A 13,661-nucleotide genomic window follows, 5' to 3' on the forward strand; every position below is an offset into this window, starting at 1 on the left:
CAAGTGGACCAAGGTACATGCATACAAAAGGTACAACACCTTCCCCTATGCTTTGGCAGAGCTTCAGCGATGTCAGAATGATGTACAGAAAAGATGTAAAGAGAAAAATATTTAAATTTTGGATATTTATTGCTATGCTCATTGCCTTACTTTAGCATTGGTAGTCACTTGGCTAATCGTATTGAAAATACAAAGATTTTCGATTTTGTTGGTGTTACACAATTGGTTTATTCTTATATTGAAGGCAGGCATACTGTTTTTGAAGAGATTGTGAAGGTTGTATATAATTTAAAGGTTAAAACCGTTGAAATATTTATCTTAAACACGTTGGGCTTATCGGACTGAGGCAGTTGCTGTGGTCAAAAATTAGTTTGGAGCAATTATATAAGCTATTAAAGAGACAGTTAATGATGCAACTGATGTAAAAGCTAAATCTAATGGTAAAGGATTATTACACCAAATAAAATCTAATGGCTGTCAAAATTATCAAATTCGTTTAATCACCAGTCATAGACATTTATTAAGCTATAGAAGAAGTTTCAAACTTGGCGCTTGCTTTGGAAGAATTAAGGATCGAATCATACATATTTGATATTTATTCCAAATAAAAACACTTGTGATAAGCTTCAAATTGACGTTTGAAACTCCGAGAAAACGTAAAGTTTATACTAGAATAGATAATAATTCTGGAAATGCATTTACAGTCAACGATAAATCTTTGTATTTTATCCGCTTTTAGACCGAATGATTCAGTCATTAAAAGATAAATTTAAAAACAATAAAAGATAATTTAAAAGAATAAAAAAAATTATCCGGTAGGCTAAATCATATCGTTAAATATAGATGGGCTAGGAAATCAAGATTTAAAATAAACATTAGAACATTTTGATTTTAATTGTTCAGAATTAGAAGCTGAACTAAGACTTTTAAAAACAAGAAAAAGTAAACAAAATCCACCTTCAAAAGCTCTCGACTAGCTCGATTGGATGTTTTAGCTTAATAGAAAATCGATGTTTCCAGTGTTTAACCAACTAATGGTAAAATTTGCGACAATTTCTGCAACAAGTTGGACTTGTGAAAGAACTTCTTCTAACCTGAGCATAATAAAATCGATATATCGATCAACAATGCTACAAGACTGTTGGAATATCTAATAGTGCCTTTTGTTTAACAAGAACTTGTCTTAGTATAGTTGAATAATTAAAAAAAAAACGTACCATTCCAGCGACGAATGGTATTGTAATGTGTTGTTATAAGAAATTTTTAATGTCAATCTTAATTTTTAACGTATTTTTTATATATGACTGTGGCCACCCATATTTTTCTTATGATCACACAATAATTTAATATAAAAACAAACGTAACACGTTTCAAAAATTTACTGTTCTAAATTAAAATTCGAATTTAAAAAATTATAAACTGTTTTTCATATAGGAAAATATCATCAAAGTATCATTTAGCATTGGAATACACACTAAACAAATCTGGTCACGTCTACGTTTGTTTGTTAAACCTTTCAATCTCTGTGAAATCAACAGTATTTCTGATAGACAGATTAAGGTCCATTACCATGATTCAGGGCTTTTTATGTTCGATATAAGACCATCAGTTCTTTCAATTCTTTTCATTTTATCGAACTTCTTAAACAATACCCTATCTCACCATCAGACATTCCAGTAAGTTCTGATATTTTTTCATTCTTGATAAACATTCCTATATCTGAAACTTTAAACATTCTGAAAACTAAATACAGTAGGTATCCAGCAAGACCACTGATCTCTCATTAAACATTGTATGTCCAACAAGTATTTGTATATTCCAAAATCTATTCTACAGACAAATAAATGGTGCCCCAATGGGCTCCCCACTATCTCCAGTAATTGCCAATATCTTTATAGAAGAACTTGAGACCTGAGCACTATCCACATTATTACTCAAACCCACATGTTGACTACTATATTTTATGTTGACGATGCATTCGTCATTTGGCCCCACGGCAGGGATTCTTTGGTGTCTTTTCAAACCCATCTGAATAGTATACATCCTAGTATCCAGTTCACGATGGAGGTGGAAACTGATTCATCCCTACCGTTTCTCGAGGTTATCATCAAGAAAAACCAATCCTAAGGTTTTCATCACTCTGTTTATCGAAAACCCAGCCATACCAATCGTTACTTGCATGCTAACTCTCATCATACACCTTCAAAAATTAATTCAGTCATTACTCCTTTGCGATGATGCAACTAGACTCGCTAAGCTCTCTAGTTTTAAAAAAGACCTCATCCAAAACAGTTACCGCGTAAACCACATCAATAGAAGCATCCACAGATATCAATCTCCCACTCAATCTCAACCTAAAGAGTCAGACTCTTATCATACAAAAGCTCTTCTTCCTTACTTAAAAGGTTCACTGACAAAATCAACAAAATTCTTACATCAAGAGAATACCCCCCAACAAAAACATTCATCTATTGTATGATCAATCAAAGACAATATTAAAAATGAACAACACAGAGTTTATGAAATTTTCATACCAGTCATTACTTTTAACACAAGCTTCTGCGAGAGAGAAAGATTTTTTAAATTTCCTATAGCGATTTGTTAAAATCTTCTTTTGCAGAAATATTTAATCTATGGATCATGTTTGAGATTTAGAGAATTCCACAAATTCTATATTGTAAAAAGAACATCAAGGGAATATTACACAGATGAATAAATTTACTTCTGGGAAGAAGTAGAAAAATTAAAAGTGGCAAAAGTAGATGCAGCTATTAAAATAAACTTCAGTTCATGGCAAGTACATCATTGAATGGACTTCAGTAGAAGACAGAATCTTAATGCTAGAGATGAAGACAAATGGAAGGGACATCAAAATATTTGTCATATATACACTAACATGGGACTGCGATACAAACACAGAAGACACATTCTTTGACAAACCTTCTGAGGAAGATTATTAACCAAATTTAACATGATAAATGAAATTTAAAGTCATTCAATTTCGTATCTACTACTGAAAATATGTCTTCACGCTGTGTATCTACATCCAAATTCGAAAGGTAAAAAAATATGTGCTTTTTGGGTGATTACTGCTTTAATGCTTGTATTTCCAATTATCTCTTGTCAGTATGTGAAATTGAACCTTGAAATTGTTATTACTGTACTCCCCTGTACTGTACTATACCCTTTCATTAATTTTAGGGACTCTTATTCCTTCTGCATAGGCATGATAGTGCAGTTTGTTCTTCTGCTTGTAAATGATCTTATACATACAATTTACAATTTTTTTGAGTTTAAAATTAACTGTATTAGAAGTAATTCAAGTAAATGCATTCTCTTCCACAGACAGTGCTTCCATAGTAGTTATATGAGCTTCAAACAGTCAAATGAGGTTTGACTCAGATATAATACACATCGAAGACAACAATAACAAAACAACAAGAAACTCTACCAAGTGATACTAACACAAATAGTAACACACTTAATTTTTTGAACAAAGTACTCTAACCACTCAATGGTAGGAGGATCTAGGTGAATCACTCAAAGGTGAATAAATACACATATTGAGTAATTCAATATAAAAGCGACCAAATACATAATCATATACTAGCACAAATTGATCTGAAGAAATGATACCTACATATTATATTCTCTAAGAGTACATAAAAATATTACTAGAATCAGTTTGCAGATAAATTATTATTGATTGCGTTGGTTTCGCCTTGCAAAATGCAGAAGCAATTATTTGTTGAGTTGCAGTAATTATTTATAGTGCCAAAAATATAAACACTTACCTTGAAGTCTTTCATATCACCAGTCATAAACCTCTTACAATATCTATTTGAATCTACTCCTTGCCATGCTGCCGTTAAACTTTTCTAGATCTACCAGGTACATCTAAAATAGATATGTATTAATTATTGTAACAAAACATACTGAATAAAGCAATATTCCAAGCGAATTAATCGGTTATAAACTTTTGTAATTGCTTACATTTAAAATAATGTAACATTTTCTACAAATCTAAGCATCACTGCGCACTTAAAATTATGTATAGCATTGATTTTATCATTTTTTTACTACTTTTTAATTATAACACTAAAATAACTTTAATAACAAAATATTTTTTTTAAATTTGAAATTAAATTATGTTGAAAAGTCTTTATGACAACTGATACGCTCACTGTCACTTGTCGTTGCTAGATCAGCCAATGAAATTAATGAATATTTTTTAAATTTTACTTTTGTCACTGTTCATAGTTGATAATTTGATAGTATACAAAAAGCTTTAAAATATATTTATATTACTAATAATCCTAATATTACTTAATTACCTAAATTATTTACGATTTCAAACATGCAAAAAAGTTAATTTTGGAAACCACAGAATACAAATTAAAACGTGGAAATGATTAACTCATTGTGATTGGTCTAGTTGTTTTATTCCATGCACAGGAAAAAGTGAGCCATTAAATAAAAATTTCATTCCGTTTTTTCTATAATTATTAATTTTTACATTCGGATATAACATTTGCATCAATATTGTATTGTGTGCTGTGACCTAACACAATACTTTATGTTTTGCCCATTTGTTTATAAAATGTAGGTGTCACAAATACTGATCTTCTGCCACCTGTCAGATAATGTCACTCCCGTTATGAGCTGTGGTTAGTGTCAAATTTATGGTGTAATCAGGTCGAGTGTCACCCACAAGGATCAACGATTTTAAAAAAACCTTCAGAACTATCTTTACAATTTGGTGTTGATGTTGTTACTTGTGCATCTGTCATTTCATTGCTAGTTAATTGCAGTAGATAGTATTAGTAGAATTAATAGATAACTTATAATACTCATATAATAATATACTCAGACTTACAAACAGTATTTATAATGGTAATATGTTTATAGATATTTTAATACTCATTTATTCTTCAACTAAATTCTTCAGTAAACGCCTACCAAACTGATATCTAATCAGGAATGTTGTTTTGTAGATTCGGTTCATCCTCATACAGAACAGAGCTGGAAAAACCAGGTTAGCGAAATGGTATATGAATTTTGATGATGATGAGAAACAGAAACTGATTGAAGAAGTTCATGCAGTGGTTACTGTTAGGGATGCCAAGCACACAAATTTTGTTGAGGTATGATATATTTATTTCTTTTACTTTTATTATAAAAACATTCTTTGGTATATCCTTACAAAATCTATTTTAAATATTGAAATGAAAAGTTTTACTTGCAAGTCAAAGTTAAAGGAGCCTCCAATCTTGTAAATGTAATAAACAGCTCTTTAACAACTACTATAGTAAGTTTAATAAATAAAAACTTTATTGTTACTATATAGTGCTTAAAGATATTTTTATATCACTGGTGATTTTCCCTTTTAATTTTATAATAGTTGTGTTTTGTAGAGTATTTATAATTGTTTTTGTTTTGTTTTCAGTTTCGTAACTTCAAAATTGTATATAGAAGATATGCCGGGCTCTACTTCTGCATATGTGTGGATGTAAATGACAATAATCTGAGTTATCTAGAAGCAATACACAATTTTGTAGAAGTTCTTAATGAATATTTCCACAATGTATGTGAATTAGATTTGGTTTTTAACTTTTATAAAGTATATACAGTGGTCGATGAAATGTTCCTAGCTGGAGAAATCAGAGAGACTTCCCAAACAAAAGTTTTAAAGCAACTGTTGATGTTAAACTCCCTAGAATAGCTGTTTTTGTTGATATTCGGAATGGATGCTGATCAGTAGCATTTGATCTTCTGTAAACTGAACCTTTATGTTGGATGTGTGTTATTGTATCTACCTAAATTATCATTTTACTGATAGTTAATGCAGAGCTAAAAGCTAGATCAGGTTAAGATAAGTGTAAAGTACTCTATGACATACTTAGTATCGAAATATTCCATATTATTATGTTTTTTTAATGTTTATGTTTAGTTTAAGGAAAATATATTTTTAACGTCTCAAATTGTTAAATGAAGAGATATTTTAAACCAAGTTTTATTAGATAAAATGTACACAAAATGGAATATCTCCAAATTTAATGAAATATATAAACTATAATAAGACAAATAAAATGCTTCATTTACTTGTTTATTGTACAGGTTTTTTTATTATTTTTCACACATAAATGAATAATAAAGTAAATAAGAGCAAATGGTGTTGATGTTTCGATTATATAAAGTACACATTGTGAGAAAGGGAAAATCAGAACAGTATTAATAAAAAAATAAGGTTTTATTTGGAAAATCTTAAGGAAAATTAAGCTATGTAAAGTAAAATATAACAAAAAAGGGGGAAAATGCCTGTTAATAGAGCAGAGTAGGAAAATCATACATAAACCGAGTAAAATCGGTTAGGGATACAAAAATAGAGAAACAAAACCCTCTAGGGACAGATTCTAGTTTCCCAAATTTTCAAGAGTTCAAAAGGTTAAAATACCAAATATACGTGTAAAAACATATTTAGCATATTACTTACGTGGAGATAGCAATGAAAAGAAAGTAGAAAGATAAAGTTTGAGCATAAAAAATAGAAAATTTGATTTGTATTTAGTGTATTACGTGTTGCATAATACAAGGAAAAGTGCAAACGGCTGGTTTAATAAAAAATAATTGATGATCATCGAAAAAAAATATTATTTTAAAAGGACAATGCAGTCAGCATTCATATATTTAATATAGAAGACATTGCGCTAATACATATAAAACAAATTGAGAAAAACTTTATTTTAGTTTAAGAAGTTTTCAAAAGAACAATAAATTTGATTTTAGGACATTTTTAAAAATTGCATGTACACTTAAACAACAATTACGGCATTAAATGATAATAAAAAGATTTATCTTAAATTACTAACACTTAACAAAAAGATTCCAGAAAAGCAAACAAATATTGATTCCAATTGAATTATTCGAATATAATCATAAATACATTTAAACATCTATTAATAGTAGAATCTATAAGGAGAATTATACCTTTTGGTATCAATATAATTAAAAATTATGAAATATATTAGGAAAAAATATTAGTTTTCAAATAATTGCACCGTCAGGTATGCAACCATACATACGTATATTTATAAACCACCAATTTTTTTTATTTATGTAGAGCTTATTAAGTAATATAAATGTTGCTTCAAAGATCAGTCGTTTTTAAATAAATTATTTCTTTAAGGTATTTAAATATAAATAAACTATTATCATGAAACATTATTTAATGACGCTAATTTTAATTGGTCAAAGGTTTGTATTGGACAGCCTGTTTCGAATTTACGTAAATACTGTCAATTTTAATTCAAATTGAAATCATATTATTCGTAGTAGAATCTCTGCTTATTTGAAAAAACCAAAAATAATTGAACATCAATAGTTTACTTAGTAACAAACAATAATTATTACTTTGTTTTCCAAATAAATGGTTGATGCTGTCGAAAGAAATATTTTGCAAATCTCCATTCAAGTAGGTACTTTTCAAAATGAACAGACTTGATAAAACGAGGACTATTAACTTATATAAAGTAGTCGAAGATACTGCAATTTCAGTGTTTCAGTATGAATTTAATTCAATCACCAAAGAACTCATATCAAAAGTACGAGTTCCTTCTTTAGTACAAGTAAAGTTTGGCTCGAACGTGTTGGATACTCCAAAAGATGGATCTAAATTAGCTTTTCGATCCTTCGATAACGACGAAAGCGTAACTAAATGGAGCAAGGTCAAGGAGCCAAGTGAAGCTGTAACGTATGTAAATTCAGCCTTAAATATTCCTACTATGATAAGATGTCAAAATTGCGAGGTAATTTTTCCGACTAAATACCAATATCAAAGACACCAATGCCAATTTAATGCAGAAAAAGTAGTCCTAAAATCCGAAGGTAAAGAAGTGTACATTGAAAATAGAGTTACGTATGTGTGTGAAATTTGCAATAAAGAATTTGTTAGTGAAAATAATTTGCAACGTCATCAGTTGAGCCATAAAAATGCACAAGAAAATGTTTGTGAGCATTGTAATAAACAATTTATCAGTGACAATCGTCTCCGGATTCATAGAGAGAACCATTGCAAAAAATCAGGTGATATTTCTAAATTTTACCGTAGTGATATATCAGTATGGAAATGTAACAAATGCCAGCAGGTATTCTCCTCATCATTAGCTGCCAATTACCATACTTCTTCTTGCACCGAAACAGTGAAACCAAACTATCAAAATAATCAATCAACGGATACTGCCGATGTTGCAGAAAATAATTCAAACACGGACATAGAAAAGGTGCTAACAGAAATCCTTCTACAATGTGAGTTTTGCAACAGAATTTACACCGATAAAAACATTTTGTTGATGCATCAAAACATGCACACAACTGACAAGAATTACGAATGTGTCAAATGTTCAAAAGTTTTTGAATCTTATGTCATTGCTGTTCAACATTGGATGAAAAAATGTTCGGATTACATGAGTCCCTTTTATTTACCAAAGCTGGTGTACTGTGAGTTTTGCGACAGGACATTTAAATCGCACGAATTATTGTACACGCACAAAATCAAAAGGAAACATTATACACCGAAGATACAAACAAACCTTGACGAAAACGACAAAGAACAGGTGAGCAATTTAGACACAAATACCGATAAACAGATACTAGATAAGCTGGTTGAAGATGTTTTCAAAACTTTAAATGTACCTTCGAACACAATTAATGGCCAAATAGAGGCAGACAAAGAAAATATCGATGGCGACACAGCAGTGAATATAGCTGAAAAAAAGAAACGAGGAAGAAAAAAGAAATCGGCGCAAGAGTCTTGTATTAGGTCGAAAAAAATTATGCTGGCGGTTGACAATAGGATTAAATATCAATGCGAAAGGTGCGTCCAGGTGTTCGACACTGTTGTTGATCTGGAGGAGCATCGACGAACAGAACATACTTCGAATTTCACTTGTGATATCTGTGGTCAGGTAATAACTCTTTTTCAATATTAGATGATTTTATTTTAAGGTAACATTATTTATTTTGAAAGAATTAAGTGGTGGATGTAGTACCTGATAATTTTCTACAAATTTTTATATTAGGAGATGAAAATTATGTATTTTCTAATTATATTTTGGTTAGATATATGTTCAAAATATCCCAATTCTGTACATATAGGTAGTGATCTGTTGTTTGGTCTCTTATTCTTTATCCAGTAGTGCCCTAGTCCTGTCTTTCACACTCATTTTCTTTACTTTTCTTTTTGTCTGCTTTGTCCCGCGGCTTTTAGATTAAAAAATATTAAGATTAGGTATTTTCTCTCCGAATGTAAACTATTTGTTCACACTATGCTATGTTTCGACTTGTATTAAGATCTTTTTTGGTCCAACTTGTTCTTTATCCAGTAGCGACTTTGTCACTACTGAATAAAGTCATGTCTTTCACTTCCCTTTTGGTCTTTAAGTGTATATTTTCTAGGTCATATCTCTTTTGGTATTCTTAACACTTTTTCTAGCATAATTTGCTTTTACTCTCCTTTTTGCCAGCTTTTTTCCGCGAGTATTAGATTTTAAAAATACTAAGTTTAAATCGTTTTCTCTCTGAATATTCACTATTTGTTCATACTATGCCACTTTTCGATCTATATTGAGGCTCATCAGATGGTATTAATAGTCCCTTCTTCAAGTTTTTTTTTTATATTTGGAAACTTTTAAACTTTTTCTCATATAATGGTTTTTCTTCGATTTTTATATAAATATTTAATCATTTATTGTAGTTTTTTGTACTTTGAGATCTTTTATCGTTGTTTTCCTTTTTATAAAATCGAGAGATACCATTTTTTTCATAATAAAACATTCACACTGTTCTTTTTTTCTTCTTTCCATGCGGACATACGCATACGGAAGAGCGCGATTTGTAATCTTTCATATATTTATTTATTAAGAATTTACAACAAATTCCTAATGAAAGCTAAAAGAAATCGTTAAGAATCGTTTTCTTTATATAAAAATTTATCTATATTTTACTTCAGGTCCTCCATAGTGCTAAAGACATGGTAATCCATAGTCGCACGCATCAGAAATTAAAGCCATACGTTTGCGAAACGTGCGGAAGAAGTTACTCGCAAACTTCCCATCTTTGGCAACATATGCGATTCCATCAAGGTAACATTTTATAAAATTTTTTCTTTTTGTATTTAATTTTTTATTAGCAACCAGTGATTTTGCCGTCACCATGCTGCGGTGGATCTAATCGATTGCCATCTAGAGTCACTCCACTCAATTTTTTCTGACTTCCTCTTATTTAAGGCTAGGACGACAACAAAATGACGTTTTAGTCTGTTGTACAACTTTCATAATAAATAAGTTACTTTCGGAAAATCGCTGAAATTTTTCTTAAAATTGTGCTACATTCAGGATATTTTGTGTACTTAATCTTAGTGTTTTTTTACAATTTAATGTATTCTATAATCAGTAAAAAATCGGACAACCTAGGTACCATGTGCATATTTTTCATTACAGAATCCTAGACTGCTATTATTTAATCAATAGCACCAATATCTCTTGGAAAACGTTAATTAATCCATTTTTTTTAATTATCAAGATTATGAAATCATTGAATGCCTAAACTAAGTGAAGAAAAAGAGGTGGAATACTTACGTTTATATCTTTTATTAACAATATTTACAATATATTCTCAGAATATAGATCACTGTCGGTTTACTTAATCTAAATCTCTTAAAAAAGTCTTTATCATGATAAAAATGGTCGATTCTGCTTCAAATATAATCTCGCACTAAGTTTTTAAACATTTAAGTAATATCATACTCTTTGATTTCATTAAATCTTCCAATACGGGATCCATGTCTCTCACCCTTAATAAACAACAATATTTAGGTTATATTTTTGATTTTGCGATAACCTACAACATAATAAGAGACTACAATAAACACAATTTATTTTCCATATAACTTTTTACTCGGCAAATAAACTTCTTACAGTTAATCTGTTAGATAAGTTTATTCATGTCAGTCAATAGTTCAGATTTTTTTCCTAGGTGGCGCTAAGAGTTATCCTAACGGACAAACAGTGTGAGTAGTCGTCCTAGCCTTTAAACATTAAACGGTTTTTACAACAATGCCCAAACAAAAAATGTTTCACTTTTAGGTATAAAACCTTTCGCTTGTCCTCACGAAGGTTGCGAAGCCAGATACACCATCAGACCTGATTTGAAAGATCATATACGGAAAGCCCATACACGTGAAAGGCCCTTCAAATGTAACGTTTGCAATAAATGTTTTTTAACGGGCTCCGTTTATTATCAACATAGGTTGATACATACTAACGACAGGAGATATGTTTGTGACGTAAGTCGTAGATTTAATTGTACTGTTTTTCACTTTATAATTAATTGTCAAAATGTCGAGTCAAGACACACTTATCCTTCTCTTGTTCCTACTACTCCAGTCAATGTAGACATTTAAAATAACAAAAATTTTCGAACACGGTAAGTTTAATAAAAAAAAACCTTAAACCAAAGTTGTAGATCTTAAACTAGGCGCATTCTTTTACGGTGGTTTGCCCTGTAGGCCTACTTCACTGACTATCCTGTCGATTTTAGGATAATTTAAGGAAGCAATACCCGTCAAGCTCTACATATTACTTTATTATTGATATTGATTATTGATATTGCTGTTGATTATTGGGTTAACTATTGGATTCATGCTCTTGAATGTCTACTTCAACAGTCAAGTCTTCTTCGATTTTTTCTTCTTCCCCTTTGATCTTTGGTCATTGGTCTCTTCATTAAAATCACAAGAATCTTCCTCTGTTGTACTCAACTGAACATTTGGCAATTGATACACGCTGGAAAACACAGCAATTCAACTTTTTTTACAGCCACATTTGGCTACAACCTTTTTTACAGTTGTAAAAAAATGATGTTGAGGAGTTTTTCTGGAGCAGGGGGGAGTATAGTTTTAATCGGTTTCAGAATATTATCTATCAATTTCCAAATTCTAGTCTTCTAGATTCAGTTGATTGCCTAGTCATGTTTGAACTTGATAGTATACTCGATACTAGTGTTGAATAGCAGATGCCGATGTTGAAGGAAGACATGATAGTTGTACTTGTTTCTTGTTTCGCATATTTTTTACAAAAGTTAAATATCGGTAGTTATCAACGCAAGTAATTTTTTTTGGAGCTTCATAAACCGCAAGAAGAAAGCGAGTTCCTTTCATAAATATTGTTTGAGGTGTGGAATCAATTTCTGTAAATATCGCAGTTTCTCCATCCCAGAGTTTACAGTTTCATCTTGTGGACGGCCAATTTGACCCCCCGTATTAGGTTTTAAGGAAGATTTGTAACAACTGTCATGATATTTTGCATCAGCAGCTACTAAATTATACTCAAAATTAATACGTTCAGGAAGAGCCTTTGAAACATCATCAGAACGATCTTAAGCTAATTTCAAAAGGGATTCTTTGAATTTTTTCAGAAATATTTGGCTTTTCGGAAATTTTTGTTATTTGATCACTATTTTTACATCTAAACTGACCGGATTGTACGTCATATATTCTATGTTTTTTATACATGTTTTATTCCTAGATATGCGACAAACGTTTCTTTAGAGCAGACGCCTTGAACAACCATCGAAGAATCCACACCGACGAACGTCCATATCCCTGTCAAGTTTGCGGAAGGAAATTTAGACAAAAAGGAGACCGGAATAAGCATCTCAGAACTCAACATTTAGATACCGTTGTAATTTAGTTTACAATATAACTTTTTCTTATTAAATTTAATTTATCGTAGCCGATAGCCCAGCAGTCAGAGAGATTTTGCGAAGATTTTGAGAAAATGTGACGAACAAGCTAAATTTTGCTGCTTCTACCCGCCGATCTTTTCAATTTTCCCTCTGCGTGGGGGGATTTTAAGTGGAAGGCCGGGGTAGGAGTAGCAAACTTCTTTGCATCTTTTTTGGGGTTTCAAAATTGATATTCTCAGCAAAAGCCAGCTTGTTCGTATTATTTCTAGAGGTTCAGTGGCATTTTCGTCTCTGACGATTAGTTTTAGAATTAGATGATTAGAATTAAGATTTCGTCTTAATTCTAAACAAAATGAATTTTAACCAGTTCACAGCATTTCATGATTATTCCTGTACTTATTTAGTACAGTTTATAAGGCCTCAATCGATACGTTTGAAATATTTGATAATTTAGTTTGTTGTTGTTTTTATTATTGGTAAAAAATATATGTAAATTTATTAGATGAGTTTTATAAATAAATTACTTAAAATTGTACAGTACTTTAGTTTTTTTTTCATAACCTGTTCATTTTATCCTTTTATTTAGCATTGGCTGTGGAGTAGATCAAAAGTGTGTTCTACGAGTCTAACAACTAGTTGTTCGGACAAACGAACATTTATTGTCAATGTTCATCTTCACAACTTTGCTTATTAAACCTCTCGTGCATAATTTTAAAGAAAATTTTTTTCTTAGAAAAATTATTTTGTTACGAAATATTAAAAATTAACATTAGAAAAAAATAGTATAGTAAGTGTAAGTCAAAAAAACATGAAATTTTTTTCTTAAAACCTAAAAAATAGTTCGTCCACTCTAGTAGTCACTATGCACTTGTGGAATCGCGGAAACTTCAGTTACTGGTATGAAAATGTTCAAAGCACGA

At 30.6% G+C, this 13,661-nt stretch overlaps 2 protein-coding genes across 2 annotated transcripts; both read left to right on the forward strand.

Moving 5' to 3' along the window:
- The first annotated feature begins 4,671 nt into the window (after window positions 1-4,671).
- Window positions 4,672-6,170, forward strand: AP-2sigma (adaptor protein complex 2, sigma subunit). Its single transcript, XM_072536459.1, has 3 exons — window positions 4,672-4,893; window positions 4,995-5,144; window positions 5,447-6,170. The coding sequence occupies exons 1-3, from the start codon at window positions 4,891-4,893 to the stop codon at window positions 5,720-5,722; spliced, it is 429 nt and encodes a 142-aa protein (XP_072392560.1). The 5' UTR covers window positions 4,672-4,890; the 3' UTR covers window positions 5,723-6,170.
- A 1,257-nt stretch (window positions 6,171-7,427) lies between these two features.
- topi (matotopetli) lies at window positions 7,428-13,256 on the forward strand. The gene is made up of 4 exons (XM_072536460.1): window positions 7,428-8,963; window positions 10,007-10,139; window positions 11,142-11,341; window positions 12,582-13,256. Exons 1-4 carry the CDS (start codon window positions 7,488-7,490, stop codon window positions 12,744-12,746), a joined length of 1,974 nt encoding a protein of 657 aa, XP_072392561.1. The 5' UTR covers window positions 7,428-7,487; the 3' UTR covers window positions 12,747-13,256.
- Window positions 13,257-13,661: the final 405 nt, after the last annotated feature.

This window comes from Diabrotica undecimpunctata, chromosome 6 (assembly GCF_040954645.1).
Source record: "Diabrotica undecimpunctata isolate CICGRU chromosome 6, icDiaUnde3, whole genome shotgun sequence".
NCBI lineage: Eukaryota > Metazoa > Arthropoda > Insecta > Coleoptera > Chrysomelidae > Diabrotica > Diabrotica undecimpunctata.

Coding starts and splice junctions, on each gene's coding strand:
- topi (XM_072536460.1), top strand. CDS start 7,488: ATGAACAGACTTGATAAAACGAGGACTATTAACTTATATAAAGTAGTC. Junction 8,964..10,006: donor CTTGTGATATCTGTGGTCAG/GTAATAACTCTT, acceptor ATTTTACTTCAG/GTCCTCCATAGTGCTAAAGA. Junction 10,140..11,141: donor ACATATGCGATTCCATCAAG/GTAACATTTTAT, acceptor TTTCACTTTTAG/GTATAAAACCTTTCGCTTGT.
- AP-2sigma (XM_072536459.1), top strand. Junction 5,145..5,446: donor AGCACACAAATTTTGTTGAG/GTATGATATATT, acceptor TTTTGTTTTCAG/TTTCGTAACTTCAAAATTGT.